The sequence below is a fragment of the Lipophrys pholis genome, assembly GCF_963383615.2.
Source record: "Lipophrys pholis genome assembly, chromosome: 15".
Classification (NCBI taxonomy): Eukaryota; Metazoa; Chordata; class Actinopteri; order Blenniiformes; family Blenniidae; genus Lipophrys; species Lipophrys pholis.
In genome coordinates, this window is record NC_137642.1 from 24,687,651 (window position 1) to 24,708,616 (window position 20,966).

The following is a 20,966-nucleotide window of genomic DNA, read 5'->3' on the forward strand; positions in this document are numbered from 1 at the left end:
TTCCTTTGGCCGATGGCTGGGCCAAGCTGCGCATATGCTCCACGATTAAGCATCCTTAAGTGATTTTTCATAGCCGGTTTCATTTACCCATGTTTAAATGTGCTTTGGTTAAGCCCATTGGCCTCTTATGTCAACATGCTGCTGAGGAGATGGCATTAAATGGATTTAGAGGACTGAGTGTGTATGTGTATGTGTGTGTGCGTGTGTTTTTTTGTCTGTGTGTGAGCGTGCGCGTGCTTCAACATGTGGTAGCTGTGTCGGTGTGTGTTTGTAAATGAAAAAAAGGTGGTTGTAGGCTTGAACTTATAAAAGCGTATGCCGTTATCCACGCTTGTGTCCAGGGGCGCTCATATGCTTGTGTACATGTAAACAGGCCGAGTGCAGCAGCTCTGTGTGTGTGTGTGTGTGTGTGTGTGTGTGTGTGTGTGTGTGTGTGTGTGTGTGTGTGTGTGTGTGTGTGTGTGTGTGTGTGTGTGTGTGTGTGTGTGTGTGTGTGTGTGTAGGAGGGAGGGGGTTGTGTTACAGGGTGGGTCAGAAAGGTCCGGCCCTTAATGCCAAATCAGCCACCTGGTCCCAGATTGGGCCACAGCCTGGTTTCACATCCCCTCCCTCATTTGGAAATGAATAGGATTAATCTTAATCCCGTTTATAGACACCCATTGAGATCAATACTAAACTGCATTTAACTTGATTTGTCTGTAATCTATTACAAAGACGCTTACTATTGCATTAAATGTTGTCAGTAAGCTAAGGATTCGTTAATGGATGTATTTTCCTTTTTTTTCTTTTCTTTTTTTTTAAATATTTTTTTTCCGGTTTAAGCATTGAACCAGTTTTTGGTTCCGAATGCCTTGTAATCCAACTTCAACACAGGCAGACTCAACTGACCTGCTTTAAGTTGTATTTTTTTTTTTTTTCTGTATTTCTGAGCAGTTTCCCCCTCTTCCCTCATGAATATTTACACATTAATTTAAAATTTTCACACAACAGGATGATTTAAAGTGTAATCATACCAATACCCTCACGTTTATAAATACACACACACGCCGTGGTTAATTGCCGGTTAGATTTCTAAATCTCGGGGTGCAGCCTCACTCGTTCAACTCAAAGCAGGATATCTGAGAGACATGTGTAACAACCCCACCCCCCTCCCTTTCCATTTAATTGGTTTCATAAACAGATTAATTTGAAGGCGAGGGGGGCTTAATTGCTAATCAGCGTTTCCACGCAGCTCCCAAAGAGTTGAACAGGATCAAGTGTGTTCTCCTACCACAGAAAGGCCTCAGAGCCTTCAGCGCACTGACAGGCGGGGGAGAGATACAAACGATGGCAGCAGAGGGGAGGTGGAGATGAGGAAAACTGTAAACTCTGTGGAAAAAAGTAAGGGTGGGGGTGCAGTAGCAATGTGAGACTTAAAACTTGAAGGTGCAGTTTTGATGGTTGGTGGTAATAATCTCAAGCTGATTTAACAGCACGAATAACAACAGGCAATCAAAACAAATGTTCTCTGATAAATCCATCATTTCTTATGTTAGTTAACCCCGTGGTGATGGATGGGATGTTCAGCTGAACTTACATGCTGTGCTTTGTTGCTTTAGTTAATTCGTAACAAGTTAAGTAATTTCAGTGTTCGCAGTTATTCACCAGACATCAGGAGCAGAAAAGAGTGTGCTACTAGTAACCATGTTCATTAGAGAGCGAGTTAGTGTCTGTGACAGTGATCAGTGTTAAACCTGCTTAGATAAATATGCAGTTTTTAGCTTCTGGCACCTGAAAAATGAACTTCTGGCTTTTGAGGCTCGTGGATGTGGAAAGGTTGATAAAGTCTATAAATGTAGAAAGAGAGAAAACTGATGGTGTTTAAGAAATTGTAATTGTTTAGTCTGTTTTCCTCCGGTTTATTTTTCTTGTTTCAGACTAAAGATTGTGGTCAGGAGACACAAGAAAAACTTTATTTTACCCTCCTGGCTTGAATCGTATGTGTTGATCTGTGGCTACTCAATATACAAGACCAGCCTGTCGCTCACTAGGTCAGGCACAAAATGAGGCAAAGCACTGAAGCCAAGTTGCTTATACCTCTGCAGTACAACTGTCTGATCACAGAAAAGATTCACAAGCCAGAACTCTGATATTCAAGGTTGAATTTATCTCGGAAAATGTACTCATTACACATTTTCTTTTTGACAATCCTACAGCCATTAATGTTAAAATACATCTATCTGACGCAACGCTCACACTGCCAATAACAGTGACCAGAATCTGATTTTCTTTTCCCAGATTTAACTTCTACCTGACTTTCTTTTAACGACAACAGTACAAAATAAAGTTAAGTTGTCTGGTGGCCCCTCAGACTCTCTGGTTTAAGGGTTTGTTTCACAGACCTCTAGACCACCACTGCCCCAGATATCAAATATGAGTTTTATCTATATATCAGGTTCTCCTTTTTGATGAAGCACCTTGAGGTTAAGAGGATTTGCGGATTCAAACATGGATCAGAAAACATGTGAATCTTTTTTTGTTTGTTTCATTTAATAACTCATGTCTCTGAATTCCCAAATCCGAGGAAACACCCAATAGTCACCACAGCGGTCGTCACTGGCTTTGCATGAAGTTGCTCTTTACCTCTGCAGTATGTGGACGTTGTTTCCTGCTCCGAGCGGTGACATGAAGTGTGTTGGTGTCATCCCCAGCGGTGCTGAGCGACAGGCTGATTCTGCTGTCCTTCCTGGAGCAGAGCCAAGTGGCTGCGGTCTACCTGCACAGAAAGAACCAGGACTCCCTCGAGACTGGCAGACGAACAGACAAACTCTCCCCCTCTGAAATCAAGGTACGGCCGAGCGCATTGATGGGCGTGTTGCACCAGTGATGCATGTTCATAACAGAGTGTAAGAGATGAAGCTGCAAAAAGACTGTATCACTGTCAGGCTTCTTCTCTTAACCCAGTTGGATGGGAAACTGCTCCTAATTGGTTTTTTTCTCTCAAAGTTAGATCAAGTAAAGCCTCAGTACAAACGGCAAGCTTTTTTGTTATTTGTTAATTTCTTATTTTAATGATTTTGAAAGAGGAATACCTGTGCCTTCTCACTCTTGTGGTTGGTGTCAAATTGTGAAGCTCAGTTTTACACAGACAAATACAAATGAACAAAGGTTATATATAGGGTCAGTTTCAAACAGTTTGCAGAATACAACAGCCCGAGAAGTTATTTTTGGATATTTCATTGTATTTGCACCAAAAGGTTTCATTGGGATTGGCTTTATGTGGAGATTATAGTTATTTTCTACCGTAATTGTGACAATATAGATATTTCTTTCATGTATACTTTGTTCCACAACAAAGAAAAACGTAAAAGTTTAACTTTAGAGCTTATTATGGCACTATTTTACCGCTCTGACCCACTCCAGATGAAATGGGGCTGTTTGGTGTCCCCTGAACTGAACTTGTGTCAAACGGTTCAAACAAAAGCATCAGTGTATGATGATTTAATGACAGTACCAGGGGGATTAGAAGCCATCTACAGGTACTGGGCATTGTTATCGTAGCTGTTCAAAACGCTTCATCTCAAACGTGTTGGATGCCAACCGGAGCATGAAAGCAACGATAGCTTAAGAGAAATCAGCAAGGCAGGAGATCTGTGCCAGAAATAAGAGACGGAAGACTTCATATAAATCTGTACATGTTGAGGAAACATCTGAGATGTTCGGCAAATTTGCACTGTTTAGATTTTCTCCTCAGGAGCTTATGCTCCATTACCAGTATTTTAGAAAAGCAGTTCAATTCCATGTTTTTTTAAATTGTTTTTATTTCAGAAATTAGAATTCATGTGTTCACAAAAACAAGATTTGTTCCCTATTTGTACTTCCCTATTAAATGATTTTTTTTTTTTCAAACCACTCACAGCTGTGGCAGTGACCAGAGAGGCCTGTCTTTTCACAGGACTTGTGCACCGTGAGACAAATAATTCTATGCATAAGCAAGCTTTTGGTGGGTTTTAAAAGGCACACAAACAGAGGTGGAACATGAAAACTCAGCACAGAAAGGCTTCTTGCTATGAGGCAACAGTGCTAAACATTTTAATCTGTGGCCCGTCTTGGCTTGAGCAACAAAGTGAACTGACATATCCAATCTCTGTAAATAAAGTAGCATTACTCCGACACAAGCATCTAAAGACATCATTTCTAGAAACATGTTTTATTGAATATTGATTGCTGGAAAATAGCATATTAAAGGATGTGACAGGCCAGTTTATGTGTGTGATTTCATGCACATCTCTCTCATGCGTTTAGCCTTAAATCACATGCAAATGCAGAAATCATCTAGTTTATAATAATAATTGTGTGAGTGTCGCCTTTAGTGTTAGATGTGCCCAGTTTCCTTCCAGTTCTCTGCAGTCCTTTGTACCTCTCTATTAATCTGCCGTACAGGTGTGTGCTAAGCTCAGTCTGATCTCCAGGTGTTTCTTTTTTGTAGGTGTTAGTAATAGGTCTGATTAAGTGTGGCCCAGTTTTTTCTTCGTTTTTTTTTTTCTCCCCACAAAACAAAACTACACTGTGTCCTCCTCCACTAGCTGGCTAACCGCTAACCCTGGCATTATCACATTACTGCCAGGCCCTTTTGTTGAGATGTGTGTGTGTGTGTGTATGTGTGTGGGTGTGTGTGTGTGTCTGTGCGTGCATGTCAGTGTGTGTAAAAGCAATCGTTGCTGTCGTGTGTCTGTCTCCAGAAGCACAGCGCTGATAAGACGCCCCCTCCCTCACCACCACCACCACTGCCACTTTATATTGTACATCTCACACACACACCACACACACACACACACACACACACACACACACACACACACACACACATACACGCACACACGTCAGTGCACGTGCATACAACCTGCATCGTATACACGTGCACAGGCTCACGCGCACCCCCCCCACACCACCACCCCCACAAACACACACATCCACGTCCACATCGCCCTGGTCCAGTGGGCTAAGCTGGAGAAGGGAGAGTAAGGGGCGTTGGGGGGGGGGGGGGGGGGGGGGGGGGGGGGGGGGGGGGGGGTAAACTAATCCGGTCCACAGAAAGTGGTTTTTGATTATTGCTGACCAGCAAACGCCAGCAGAAAAAAAAAAACCTAGACGAGCGAGGAGATGGGTGCGGATGGAGGGGGCACACAGGGGGTAGAGATAGAGTGTGTTATTAACCCGGTGATTTTCAGATTTTTTCTCCCCCCCTTCTTTTCCATTTCTAATCTGTCAGTGATCTCCCGTTCAGCTATTCGGGGCAACTCTTTGTTCCCTTTATCATCAGATGTACCTCCATCATTTTCAGGCATATTTTGTGTCCAAAGCAAATTTAACCCCCCAAAGAGCTCCAGGAGGGCAGACATGGACCACTGAATCTCAAATCTGCCCTGCTATATACAACAGAGCTTGTTGGTTTTCTAACTTCTGCATGTTCTCATCCTTTTAACCAATTTTTGGGGGGCTTGTATTTCCTAATTGATTTCTAAGGAGACATTCTTGTATTCCTGCTTCTGACAGCCTACCCATTTAGTGGGATTTTGATGTTACAACTGACTGCTCTTTTCTTGGGTTTCAAACATTTATTTTGGCTCAAATGTCTCATTGATCTATTACAAAAAAAAAATCCAATTACTCAACCTCTTTTTCCCTCTCTTGTGTGTTTTTTTTTTGTTTTGTCCTTCTTTCATTCATTAATTCAAACATGTTTTATTCCACGATTCCCACTTTCCTAAAGCGGTAGTGCATTAAAGCAGCCGCCACTTCTTCTTTTTTTTTCTACCCAAACCCAAACAATGAGCTTTTCTTTCATTATGATTCCTAATTTTTTCTCTCTTTCCGCTCCTTCACCTCTGTCCTGCCTCTATCTGCCAGGTCCGAGAGGCTCTTCTGTACTGTGACAGAGGTCATGGATCAACCCTGGTTTATTATGTTAGTAAGTGTGACTGCAGATAACAAGTGTATGAAAGCCCCGTATGAATATATGTGTGTGTGTGTGTGTGTGTGCGTGCGTGCGTGCGTGCGTGCGTGCGTGCGTGCGTGCGTGCGTGCGTGCGTGTGTGTGTGTGTACAGAGGGAATGAGCTGTGGTATACATGAAAGGCAGGGTCACAGTGTTCGACCTGCAATTTCACCTGCTTTAAAAGTGCTTCTGAATGGTTTGTTCAACCTTGTGTGCCTTCGCCCTGTGCTTCCATAAAGGCAAACGTTTATAATTCACCTCCTTTTTGTGTACATACATGCACACATTCATGCATGTGTGGCTCTATGTAAGCGTGAGATCCGACCCCCCCCCCCCCCCCCCCCCCCCCTCGTTGAGCGCCACGAGAGCTCATTACTGCCCGTCTCTTTGTTGTGGCCCGTAGAGCGTGGCGGACCTTCCCAAAAATATGCACATCACTAAAACAACAAGCCCGACAGAACAAAACGCACAGACATTAATAATGGAGGATGAAAAAAAACAACCCAACAACCTTAGACATCAACAAAAACAGAGTTAGGGGGAAGAGAGAGAAATGTGAGGCTACTGATGCAAAAGTGTCGGAGCCCTCAGGTTCTGAACCGAATCCAAATGAATGAAACACAAAGATAGCTTCCTTTTCTTTCTTCGCTGTAGAAACATCCATTCCTTACCATGCACTCTTACTGCAGTTCTTTTTAAACTGAAAGTGCTACAAAAGTGCAATTATGTCAGATTACTTACGAGGCAATAATCTACAATATGATGGACGTCACATTGAGATGCTTTTGGCTGTAAATAGCTCCATGGTACATGATTCAGGTGTTCAACAGAGAAAAGAATATGCACGACAAGAATAACTTTATTTAAGCATGCAGATATTGGAGGCAGTAGGACAGAGAGGGATCAGTGCAGACAGTGTAAGAAATTTAAAGCAGTTTTAGCTTTACTTAATGGAAAATTAGTGCTTCAGTGTTTTGCTTTCCAACAGCTGAATCAAGTAAAGACGGCAAGTGACGATACTATTTACTTCAGCTTCTTTTCTAACCATGATGTGGAGCTTGAAGTAAGAAAACTCAAGTAATGGGTCGAACGCTTGACATACACCCTATGTTACATTAACAGATACCAAAATGCTCCAGTACACAAACACAATCTACAAATGAACAAACAATTTAACAATTCTACAGAAAAAGGACCAAAGCCAGAACTCAAACTGGAAATATTTTTGCTGTGAGGTGAGAGTGGGAAAAATACATCAGCCTACAGCTTTCCTGGTACATTTATTTGTCCATTTACAGATAATATTACAACATCTCTGACATTCTCCATCAAAGCTGAGCAATATTGTCTTTATTATATAGACGCAACTTGATGTGTGGACCTGGTGAGCACGCGCTCTATCGTCGTGTTGAAGAAGCTGTCAGATTACATCTATTGGTTTATTAATGAAAGATTTCAGTGGGAATGGGGCTAACACAGAGCGTTACTGCAGCGTTCGTGTTCATGTTATTTCTTCTTGTGCACAGGTGATGTGTGTCGATGATGGCGGGAGGAGTCGTAAAGGTCACCGACACGTGAGTCTCAACCGTGTCCAGGATGTGGCGCTCTGCTGGTGGAACCTGGACGAGCCCGGGGAGGAGCTGTGGACCGACACACACAGAAACAACCTGGTCCTGATCAGCTGCTCACCCACTGAAGGCCTCAAGGTAAGAAGACACACACAAGCCACAGTATTAGGCACACCTTTCTAAAACAGTTCTTTAATTCTTGATGGTATTTATTCAGCAAGGTGCTGAAAACATTTCTCATAGATTTTGGGTCCATATTGACATGATGGTATCACACATTTTGCTCAGATGAGATCCTGACAGTACTCTATTGGATTGGGATTTATTGACTTTGCAAGACATTGAAGTACAGTGAACTGTTATCTCTCTATCATCTCGAACCTCTCCACCCTTTTCCCTTTCGACCCCTGGCAGCATCAAGGCAGTTTTACCTGGAGAACTGCCACTCACTGGATACTTTGACTTTTTTTGGACCGTTTTGTGTAAACTAGACAGGGCTGTTGTTAAAATCATGCTGTCTAATCAGCATCTCGATATGTTACACCCGTGAGCTGGATGGATGATCTCGGCAAAGGAGAAGTGCTCACTATCACATATTTAGACAGATAGTGAACACAATTTGACAAAAGTAGGCCTTGTGTGTACATGGAAAAAGTCTGGGATGTTTGAGTTCGGTTCATGAAAAATGAGAGCAAAAAGAAAAGTGGTGTGTTAATATTTCTGTTGACTAGTTTTCCAGCAGTTTTGTACACGTCATTTGATCCGATGTTACTATTTCAGTGTGAGCACAAAGAGAATTTAATTACTCTGGGTTTTTTTTCAAGGTGGATCCGTACCCTGAAATCAAATCACATGTGTAAACAAAACCTCCTAAATGTGGAGCGGAGCAGCCAAAATCAGTGTTGGAGCTTTAGTGTGTGGGAACATTTCGCAGGACAGGAGTCAGACTTCAGGAAGAAGTTCTCACAGGAACACTTGTTTCTTCATTGTGGAAGTCATCTGAGCAGGATGCCTCATTTACACCTTCACTCGAGTCACTTCTAGCACTTACAAATGGGACAAAATCCCATGGCAGGTTTAAGTCAGACTGTTAGGATTACATATCCCATCTTGGCTGTGAACACCTTGATATCTCTCAGGATGTGAAGGACATGGCCGCAGAAACCACATGACAGGATGAATGTACCAATTGTTGAACTTAGAAATATGTTTGATCCTAGACATTTTATTTTTGTTATATTTTTTTTTTATTATTGTATTTTGATGAAACTGCACATAACCCACTAAAAGGACTTCTGTAATAGTGGTCTTAATTTTCCTCTCTTTTTGTGGTGTAGGAATAACATTAACCTGCCTGCTGGATTCATGGATAGTCTTTTATGACGTGTGATAAGTGAGGGTGGCTCTGGCTTAGGTGGTGAAGCTGGTTGTTCCCAGGATCAGGTGCAAGCACTTAGCATGGCAGCCATTAGCACTGGTGTGACTGTGACTGTAATATGAAGCAATTTGAAAAGTACTAAAGTGACCAGACTGTAAGGAGACTCAAACGCACAACTCAAAACAAAGTTTATTGACATAACTTGCAGAGTTGGTACATGGGATGGCTTTCACACAAAGGGAACGTATTCAGGGGCCATTGCATTTCTCAGTAGTTCACTTTACTTTGGTTTATATTTGCTGTTCCTAATGTTTGAAATGGATTATAATCCATAATCCACTAATGGGACTGAGGATGATGTCTGACAGAGAAACACGCAGTATAGATTTAGCTAAATTCTTGTTAGTTATTTTTTATACAAATTTTAAAAGAAGGTCTTTTCTCTTTAGTTTTTTTCCAAACAGCTTTGACTTTGTGACCGATCATCTGTCACATTGTGTTCTATTTGTATGAGCAAGCAAATTACCACAATTTATAGAGGATCTTGTTAAATCAGGCTTGGTGTGGAGAACCTTACAAGTCCATGAAATTGTGTGAAAACACAATACAAGTGAGGATTTCTCCCTCAGCTCTCATTAATGGTGGAGGAAGACACTAAAAAATGTTAATTTAAATGGCTCTGAAGGAGGAATTTAGTCATCAGAATGAAGTGAAGCAATGAGATTAAATTAAATGAGAGTCCATAATGTACCGTATTGGTCTGAATATAAGACGACTTTTTTTTTTTCCCAGGAAATAAGTCTGAAAATAACTGAGTCACTGAGTTCAATGTGCGAAGATGGGTAGTGCAAAAAAGAGTCAGAAAAACACACAGAGTCAGAGGAGATCGTACCGTGGTTTACAGATGGAGAGGGAATCATTACTGACCGAGAAACGTAAAGAAGACAGAATGAGCATCACCAGATCTGTTATTCAGCTGGGGGCACGGAAAGTCTACAAAGACCGCAAAATCCCTTAATCTCGGCTGGTGTAGAAGATTCATGCGCCGTTATGGGCTGTCTTTACGGAGAGGAACAACTGTGGACCATCCTGGACTCAGACGTCACTGAGAAGCTGCTGTCTTCACAGTGTTATGTCATTAGTCCAAGAGATAAAAAGCACCCAGACACCTTTAATCGGTGAGGTAGAAAACACCCAGGGCAGCAGATCATCAGGAAAAGGGCTACATGGAGCAATTATACACATTCAAAAAGATTAAAAAAATTTTCCCCAAACAATTTTGTTCCAAATAAGATCCGTATTGGTCCATCTTCTATTTCCACCAATACGATGATTATTTGAAGACTTAAAGTCAACTTATGATGAATGAACTTTACTCAAAAAACTCAGTTTAAATGATCAGTCATATTCACCTATTCACAAACACTCACACACCAATGGTGATGGCCGCCGTGCAAACTGTCCACACACAATTGGATGGAAAGTGCCAGATTGTAGCTCGAACCATCAACACTGGGATTGGTCGACAATCCAAATGAGCCTCGATGTAACGCACTTGCATGTTTTACACACACGAGGGAGGCACGTTGAGTAGAGACCTGTGTTGTCAAGGATGGGATTGGGGACGGTGCGTTAGTCACCTCAAGGGTACCTCTGTGTTGCACGTCCATGCATCACCATATGAAACAAGCGGGAGAGCTTAGCGGCGGTACAGCGTGAAGGAGAACGCCCACACATCCACACAGACACTCAGAGAGCCTGAAACACACATCTTCATGGCCTCTGGCAAAAAAAACCCCAAAAAAACCAACCCTACCCGTGACCCGATTCTACGTCGGTACAGGATTTGGCCTTGTGCCGAGAGCAGATGAAAGACCCCAGATTACCGAACCGGGCTTAACGCTACTCTTCGTACCTTGTACCGCGGTAAGCATATGCAAAATATTCCCCACACCAGGAGAGAGAAGGCAGAGAGTCTCCGAGAATGAGAAAAGATGAGCGTTACCAATCGCATGCTCGGCAAACAAATTCACGCAGGAGAGAATGAAGGCGGGATTGGAGGTGTGTGTGTGTGTGTGTGTGTGTGTGGGGGTGGGGGGGTGGGGGGGGGCATGAATATTGAAATAATCAAAGCAGATGCTGTATGCGTCTTGTTTTTGGAACGCTCTACATTTATCACACTTCTTCACCTAGTTTATTCTCTCCCGTCTCCCTCAGCATCCCACCACCGCCTCCCCTCCACCCCTTCTTCGCCTCTCCTCCTCCTCCTCCTTCGTTCCTCCTCGCTTCAACAACATTAAAGTCTCTTCGTGGGGCTGCGGCATCGCGCTCTAATGAAAGCGTTTGTTGTCATTTTTCAGATGCGCGGTGTGAAATTAAGCGAGCAGTTTATGTAAGAGCCGTAGCGGGAATCAAACACCGGGCACACATCGGGCGACGCCAGCTACTTCAATCACTTCAAGCTCATATATATGTTCCTTTTGTTCAGTTCGCTATCTGCCGCGCTAAGCCAATTTTCTAGCCAGTCTCTCGGCATTTAAAAAAGTCTGATTTCCTTCTCTATGTGGTCTTAATTCGTATACTCCCCCCATCTCCACTAGCAGCAGCCCCAGCACCCCTCCTCACGCTGATAAGTGGAGCCATGGGGGGTGGGAGGTGGGAAGGAGAGGAAAACATACACACTTAAACAACTGTGTATGTGTTTTTTTTTAATGCAGCCAGTTAACATTTATAATGATCCATCCTTCATGCTTCCCTCTTTCAACCCCCCCCCACTTACCCTCTTATTCTTAAACAAACAAATTTGATAATCTTAATAAAAAAGGAACGTGTGTGTGTGTGTGTATGTGTGTTTTCCGCATTTTTATGCTTGTTTGTGAACATTCTTCAAAAAACAAACTGTGTGACTATCTTATCTGTGACCGTACAGTTTGTTTTTCTCCAGTTCTTTGATCCACATTTGTGTTATTTCTGCCGTCTTTTAATTATTATTATTATTGACAAGAGAATACATTAAGAGTATATAATTGAATAGAAATTAATCTGTAATCTGTCCTTCATTTGTTCCTCCAGGACGCTGTGATTACAAATGGTGTTCTGAACGCTACATTAACATCAACATTTCATCAGGCATGTGCCTTCATATGTTCTTCAAAACTGCCAATGGTAAACTGCAGGAAGTACTAGAAAAATAAATCATTTTTTAAAGAGAAGTATTATTTTTGGAGTGTTTCTTGTAAAATCATTGATCCCACAGTGTTGGGCCCTTTTGCTTTAGCGAAGCGTTTCCTGTTTCAGTGCCTGTCAATGCTCCGTTTATCTTAATATGAATGAACACTGCTACAACATAAGCACTATGCAGAGAAAACTACTGTAAGTGTCACTATCTACTTTTAAACGTGCACCCAACAAATGTAGAGAGTTATCTTAATGGTACTTTTTGTAATAACCTTGTTGCGTTTTTGTAGTTTTACACTTCTGTGCAAAAGATAATTGTTCTGTACTGGTGTATCTTTATACTGACTTTGAAATCTTGAAATATGGAAATATCCTCAAATGTTCACATATGTTAATGAGGGTCTAAAAACATAATAAGCTGCTGTCTTTTAATGTATAATGAAAGCACATACAGTGGAGAACACATTTCATCTGTGCTGCAAAAATACTTTGTGCCACGTGTGGAACCCAAAGTGCAGAATGGCTCTGAGCTCCACCGCTTTGTGAGAGAAGATATCACACGGAAAGACGCGCCGCTCGCACACTTTTTGAGTGTCGTGAATGAGACTACGACATTCAGCTCTTTGGCGCCGCTCCGGACGGCGAAGGTGTGATGAATATTTGTGATTGTTATCCTCCTGTGCCTCTGCATTTTCTCACATCAGATACTTCAACTCCAAACCGAATTCACGTACCTAAAAACTTCCCCAGTCCCACCCAGCCCCGGAAACCCCCCCTCCTAACTCCTCCATCCATCCCTCGACTCGTCTCCAAGTCTCTCTCTCTCTCTCTCTCTCTCTCTCTCTCTCTCTCTCTCTCTCCCTCCCTGTCTTTCTCTGCTCCGTGAGCTGGAAAATTGGCTTCAAAAGGCCACTGCTGTGAACAAGGGCCAGCCACACAGTTGGGCCCGTCCGCTTTATCTTTCACGCCATGGAGGGGGAAAAAAGGTGCCGGTGAGAGAGAGGAGGAGAAGAATGGAGAAGAATAGTTTTGACCAGTCACTGAAACCAATAACCAGGAGAAAGCTACTTACTCGAGGTCTCTCTCTCTCCCTCTCCCTCTGTCTCCCTCCCTCCGGCCCTCTTTGCATCTTTCTCTCCACCTCTTCACCCTATCTCTCACTCACTCTTTGTTCTTTCCCACTTCCAACTCTTTGTCATCATCATCTCTGCATATTTCTGTCAGTCTGCACCTTTTTCCTTTCCGTCTCTTCCCTTTCACTCACCTGCTCTCTCCTCTTTACTGACCTCTCTCGTTCATCATTTCCTATTTTATGCTCCCACAATCAGGGAATACTCGCTACTCACATGCTATTTTATACTCTGAGGAGTTCACAAACAGAGTGGTTTCTGCATATTTTAAAGTGACGCACACATGCAGCCTTTCAGAAATCTTTTCTTTCTCCACTTGAATTATTGCCTGGTCATTGTTTGGGGATTTTACCTGTATACCAGATAAACAAAATAAGACTTTTAGACAAGAAAAATGTTGATGTGCTTTAAATATGAGTTTCTCAAGTACACCCTAAAAAAATCACACATGAAACCCTCAGTTTAAAACTGTCTTGAATTTTTAAAAAAAATTTTAATTAAAGAGTTCTGAAAGGTCCAAACCACACAAATCTGCAAACCTTTAGACAGCTTTAATCTCCTAATCAGCTGTATGGCCTTCGGGGGTGTTTTTCTTGCCTTTGCTCCGCCTATTTTCAAACTCAGAATGGGGTTTTAAAGAGCACCCCAAGTCAAACTTCTGCTGCGTTGGTCATAACTCTAAATCTACAGTCTGAATGTAAACGCTGCTGTTTTTTACTGATATCTTTCTGTATAGCACTCAAACTGAAATTGGTTTAATTGATCACAAATTGAGTTTAAAATCAATGATATAACTGGGGTATATATCATAATATATTAAAATGCATGCAGGTACAAATTTAGGTGATTTTGAACACTCGTTTGGCTGATCTCTCAATGAAAACTTTACTCTCTGTCATATCAAGCTGATAAAAGTGCTGTCAGAGTAGAAGTGGAAAAAGTTTTACTCAAAAATTTTCCTTTAATTATCAATTTATCTTTGACTAAGGAAACCTAAATTGGATCTGTTACTTTTCAACTATTTAGTAAAAACATTTGACAATATCCACTAGCATTTTTGACATTAGAATATATTTGGAATATAGTTTATTCAGTTTTTCTGTAACCAAAAACAGTTAATACATTTTTTGCTATTTAGAATTAAATTGTCTTCGATCTTTTCTTAAATTTTGAAACAATACTACTACTCACAAAAACTAAGGAAATCTGTGTTTAGTAGATTATCTTTTTCTTGTAGCAATACCTCAGCGTTAAATCCTTTATCACTATGTATCTTCATCCAGAACGTACCACATTTGTTCCAAACATGCATTTGTGGGTTGAGCATCAGAGCAGAGGTTGTGGGTTAAACAGCTGTGAGTAGTAGTGCTTAAACTCCTGAGTTTTCAACACACACTCATGTTTTAGGCTGACTGACTCCGAGTGGTTTTGTGCTGATTGGCTATGAATCTTTTTATCAGGTCTGGAAGTGTTGCATCTGTTACACATGATGGTTTGCACTGTAACTTTTTTTTTATAATTGAATTTGTCTTTATTGCACTTTATAACATTCAATTTCAAAATCTGTGTTTTTGCTTATTGATATTAGTTTTACCTCAGCTTATTAAGATAATTCCTTTTCGAACAGGGCATCCCCTCTGCTGGTTCCTTCACAAATCTCCCCCTGGGGTTTATATGTTGTGATAATGTATTAACATGTCAGAATGATGTCGTAACCGCTCATTTCTTCAGGTTTCTGCTGTATAGCTCAGCCCTCTGTAGAGTCGTCCAGCAGGGAAATCAATGGCATCGACTGTATTGTTGTAGTTAAATGTCAGTAAGTCCATGTTTCTGAGCTAATACCCAGTGTATATGTGAAGTCATTGATTGATTGATTGATTGTCTGCTCCCACTTTGAAGTCATACATAGTTTTTTTATTTTGTGTATGCATCAGAACTCCTGGATATCTCGGTACTGTTGTGGGTTGAAAGGATTCAAACTTCAGCTGACGCTGCCCACGATTCCTTGGAGAGTGACCTGTCAGAGGACACGTAGCTGAATCAGCTTCATCCCCTTGGTGGTGCCATGCTGGCACAGCGGGCACAAGCAAGGCCGGGCACAGGATGACTGCTGAGGCAGGTTGTGTTTGGGAGGGTGTAGAGGGGGTCAAGGTTTGTGACATTGAAGTAGGTGACGGCGTTCTGTTGGATTGCACTCCACGAACCTTCGTTTTGCTTTGTGTTTGTTCACTAGTTTATTTATTGCATGTGTCACTTTGTCCCTGCAGAAATGTAGCTTCCCAGACAACTGCACCCTCCCAAGGATACACCACCTCGTACATGAATTGAGCCCCCTCTTGCCTGCTGCCTCAAATAAACACACACATTGACGTGCAGCACCCACCCCCCGGAGAGCAGCAGGAGCTCGCTCCGAGGGATTATAGAGAGGAAAAAAGCTTTCAGGAGGACAGTCATCTGCTTCTCTCCTGCTGTAGACCATGGGCAGGCAAAAAAAAAGAGAGAGAGAGAGAGAGAAAGAAACGGCCTTCCTCCCTCTAAGTCCCTTTTTGGCATTGCCTGCCAAAAAACTGGGCCGAGCAGCTTTGCAAAAGGAATGGAAGGCAGGCAAGGAGCCGATCCGTCTTTCTGTCTACACGGCGAAAAGAAATGGGCTCATTTAGCCAAAGCTGCCATGGTCAATGCGGGGCTCTGATAGAGGCTTTGGTGAGGTGAAATCCCACCTAAAAGCTCTGTTAGTGACTGTAGAAGTGTTGGACTGCTGTTTAGTGCAGGCTGTTGTCTCCTGTCATCCACCTGCTGTTTCTGCCTCCTTGTGGGTGTTTTATCGACAGTACCACCCGTGACTCGCCCTATTTCCTTCAGTGCCGATGCCTGTTTGCTTTGCAGGGCCTTTGTACCCACTCCCACCCACTGGTTAGGGGCCAAGAGCAAATAATCCCCCCTGGATTTGACCATTGGTCAAATCATTCCCAGATTTCTTCATATAAGGTCTTGTTTCTTGTGACTGGCGATGTCTTGTGTCGAGCTCCTGGCTCCTCACACAGGAGAACAGAGGAGGTTGTTTATCGCTGGGTGCCAAGCTGTGGCATGCGCAGGGAGAAGACTTTGTTGACCTTGAGTTGAATTGAAACTCTTATCATTAGCTGTCTTGATTGACAGCTGGGTGTTTATGCGCGACATGGACGGCTCCATTTCTGCCATCTCCAGGGGGGAGGGTGTTGTGGCTGCAGCCATGGTGTGACTCATTTCTTTCTCTGTCTTTTTTTCAAACCTGTCATCACTTGTTCTTGTTTGGTTTTATTTTTTATTTTTTTTTAAACAGGTTAGTTCATTAACACCAGCCATCCTGGCACCAGTCTTCCCGATCCAAAGTGAAGGAACAAGTCAGAGCAACGAAGTTAATAGATTCATTTGTGTTGCGACTCTCAACTTCTGTGTGGTTATATCATCACATAAAGGCAATATTGCAATGTGTGAAATCACCACACAGCATCATATTATAATTGTCAATGATTGAACAAATATTCTTCAGTTGAAAAGGAGGAGCATGTCAGAATAACAGCAAAGTTGATAGACCTATTTGTGTTGCGATGCTTTATTTTTGATTCATCACAGCAGCACAATGTAGCTCAGCAGTATATCATAAAAGAAGAGCACGAAAAAAAACTCATTTGTTTGTTTTACTTATTTTTGTATCGATTTTTATAATTCTTTCAGTTTACAAAGCACTACATAGTCTTGCACCAGGCTACTTGAGAGAAAGGCTTGTCCTGCCTCTGGCGGTACAGTGGTGGCAGTTCAAAGAAGAAGTGCCTTTATGTGTAATTTGCATACATAACTGGTGACACTAAATTGGCCACAGGTGTAACAAATTGTGCGTGACTTCCCTGTGCCGGGCTGGTGACCCGTTCAGGGTTAACCCCGTCTTTCGCCCCAGTGGGAGAATCACCAGCCTTCTGCAGCCATACCCTGGAAAAGGTGTGGGTTAGATAGTGAAGGATTGCTGATATACTAACTGATTGACCATTTCTCTCTCTCAGGTCCACAGCTCTGTGCGGACTGAAGGAAACCCCCTGGACTGCCGCTTCAGCCTGGTCCAGCCCTACCAGATTCACACTGTGGAGATACCTGCAGAACCTCCAGGATTTAGAGAGGGATCTTGGGCTGACACCTGTGTGTACGAGTGTGCACGAGGGCGCGTGAACCGCCTGTCCGTTAACCGCATCCCACTGCCATCCCATCCCATCTCCTGCTCGCGTCACCCCTCAGAGACCACTCTCCTCCTGGGCTTGAGCGACTCCTCCTTGGTCCTGTATGACCAGCGACGGGGGGTCTCTCTGCTGGCGTCCTGCCCCGTGCCGCCCACCATCCTCGCCTGGCACCCCGCGGGGGCTGTTGTCGTGGTTGGGGGAGGACAGGAGGAGCTGATGTGCTTTGATGTAGGCTTGGCACCGGTCGGCGTGGCTCTGGTGGCAGAGGAGGTAGCTCCGGCTGCCACACTGAGACTCACTCAGCACCTTCGCTGCTCTGGAGGCCTGAGCGGGCTGCAGTGGGGGACGGGCCTGGACGGAGGCCCGGAGGGGACAGATGTGCTGACACTGGCCTTCCATGGAGGCCCACTCGCAGCTTTGAGATTCAGACTAGGTAGGTAGAATAAGACTAAGAAATGCCTTCTACAGAAACGCGCGACGGTGCTGTTTGACAGTTTCAAAAACTCATTTGTTCCTCTGTCAGTTAAAAGATGCTGCTTGAGGGGAACTGATGGTGCAATAGTTGTGGGATCTTCACTCTGGGCGTATGTGGAGTAGATTATCTGCTATTCATTGTTGTGCATCTGATGCTATTTATTCTTCGGTTATTTTATGTCAATCTTCTGCAGGGATTGAGTCCAAAACAAATGTTCCCAACTGGAATGTTAAAGTATTGAGTCATACTCTGACTCATTGAGTAAGAACTGGAATTTTGAGTATGCATTTTAAGAACAGAAACGTTAACTTGTATAATCATAACTTTAAAAGTTTACAGATCCCTTTTCTTTTCCATACAAGCCAATCAAAAAAAATGTTTATTATTATTATTATTATTATTATTATTATTATTATTATTATTATTATTATTATTATTATCATTATTATTATTATTATTATTGTTGTTGTTGTTGTTGTTGTTGTTTTCCAGCGACAGAAAATAAAACACTGAAAGTTCTCATGAATGGGATAAATATGAGGCATAAACTGTCAAAGAGTTAAAGATTTCACACACTTTACTTTAAGATAGTAGTACTTTGAAGTATTTGTGTTTAAGTGAGGACTTTTTTTTCCAAATATGTGATTTTAATGAACTTTGCTCTTAATGTCAGGTATGATGACAATTTAAATGAATATTCAAACATTTCTTTCAGCCTCACGTGGAGGTTTCAGTTTTATGTCTACATTTCTAATTTAGTTTAGGGTCCATAGAGAGCACCTGTTGATCGAAACTGGGCTAAGCCAGTAAAAAGGAAATAACGTAGGAATAATTTTAAATAGTAGTGTTGTTTGGTTTGTTAAAATTTGTTGTGATACATTTGTGTATACCCCCAAAAAACTACATCACGTTGATATAAGTAGAAGTATGTGGCCTGTCCCACTGAGGTATTTTAGCAGTTGTATAAATGTATTACTTCTGCAATGTGCAACGTTTATGAAGTTGGATCCTTTTTCATCAACTCACTACACCACTGGTGTTTTAGGGAAACTGAAAAAAATTATTCTCAGTCATTTCCACAAACACAAAAATAATTTGTTGAGTTAATGTAATTTAATCATGTCACACATTTCCATCTATTCATATTAAGTAGGTTGAATCCCATTTATTCATATTATCTGAACATGTATTAGAATGAACCATTTAACAGCAAGAAACTCAATACGCTCATGTAAATCAAACATATTTCTGATATGTAAACTGAAAAACTGCATAGTTTATTTTTTTGAGTGTAGTTTACGTTCATTTACAGAGGATAAATCTCAGTATGGAAATAGAAAAGGTGGAAGTGGTCCAACTTTTCATCTGTTTGGGTGAAGATCTTATCAGTATTGTCTTGATGCAGCGTTGGTGTCGCTTTGATTCTTGCATCATTTCAATTGTTTGTTAGCAGCAGCGGCAGCAGCAGTTCAGCACCATCAGAAGATGAGTCTGTGGTCGTTTGATCATAACAACAGCCGTCTACAAACATCTCTCTGTGCGACACAAGATTATAGCTTTCAAGTTACTAGAATGATCACTGTCGGTTTTTTGTCTGGTTCGGCCAAAATCGCTGATCAGCGGCCTTGGGACATCTGCTTCTGAAATGGCCAGTATGAACCTCAGCAGTTCAGTAATAGAGCCATCATGTTATCTGTGCGTTTCAGATAGTGTGAAATTTGAAGTTTCAATTGAATTCTGTTCTTGTAGTGCTTTACACAGTCATCTCAAGGCACTCCCTTATCCTGCAAGAAACCTGCAGAACCAGAATCAGGTGGAGTCCTTCAGTTGTTCTGGTTGGAGATTAGATCAGAGAAAGAGAGACAATAATAGAACAGAGACCGAGTGTTTTCACACCGGTTACCATTTTATTTATTTTTTTAAGTAAACCTGCACTGACTGTTTAAAAGCCAAACATCACCAGTTAAAGGAACTTAATTGGGACTCTCCCTTTGATTTATTGTAGGATCATCATAAGATATTGAATCTACTTGGCCTGTTTTTTATTCTTTGTATATATATTTTACATAATTTAATAATGCCAACACTTCACTGTAGCTATAAATGGCATACAGGCCATGCATGTTTTAACAGTCACCTCCCCCTGATCAGAGAGTCCCCCTCCTTCCGTTTTTTGGATCTGAACCCGACTGTGAGTTTGCCACTGCCGAGCGGGTCGTCCCAGCACCTCTTCTCGCGCTGAGGGAAGTTAATTTGTTGACGGGCGACGAAGGTTAGCAGGAGTCGCGCTCTCAGAGGTCATTCAATAATCGCCCCGGGGCACAGGCCCCTAAGGTGCATTCTGGGATGCATTTTTCCGATAAATCGTTTACAGTGGCTGCGCAGTCCCTCGAGGCCCCCAGATAAAGTTTGCCAATCAAATTTTTTTTTCTTCTGGAGCAGCCACCTCACCCTTGAACACACGCGCCTACACACACACACACACACACACACACACACACACACACACATACACACACATACATTCAGCATCTTTAATTGTGACTTTGCAAAGAAGATGTGACAGTGGCATGCAACTCTCTGCTGAAGTTTGAAAGCAGGAGTGTGGGAGTGGAGGGAGGAAGGTGGAAGGTGTGTGTGTGTGTGTGTGTGTGTGTGTGTGTGTGTGTGTGTGTGTGTGTGTGTGTGTGTGTGTGTGTGTGTGTGTGTGTGTGTGTGTGTGTGTGTGTGTGTGTGTGTGTGTGTGTGTGTGTGTGTGTGTGTGTGTGTGTGTGTGTGTGTGTGTGTGTGTGTGTGTAATCATTTGCCTGTGTGCACAGAGAAAAAGGAGGGTGTCTTCCAACAATAGCTTTCTCTCCTCTGATCGTCTGCCAAGGTTTTGATGAAGAAAGTCACTGCACGCCTTTCTCCATGATAATCCCCCCCCCCCCCCCCCACACACACACATCCACACACACGCACATATACACATACGTGCGTATTCTTCTATTTCCGTGCTTGTGTGCGCACACACACAGTCATACACATACGCACACACTCCAACTCGCTTAT

The 20,966-nt window shown here is 42.4% G+C and overlaps 1 protein-coding gene across 1 annotated transcript in view; it reads left to right on the forward strand.

Annotated features, from left to right (window-relative positions):
- wdpcp (WD repeat containing planar cell polarity effector) overlaps positions 1-20,966 on the forward strand; it is a 100,136-nt gene that overhangs the window by 41,175 nt on the left and 37,995 nt on the right. Inside the window, exons 8-10 of the mRNA XM_080482149.1 lie at positions 2,691-2,827; positions 7,503-7,682; positions 17,270-17,873. Coding sequence (XP_080338275.1) covers positions 2,691-2,827; positions 7,503-7,682; positions 17,270-17,873 — 921 coding nt within the window. The remainder of the gene's footprint in view (positions 1-2,690; positions 2,828-7,502; positions 7,683-17,269; positions 17,874-20,966) is intronic.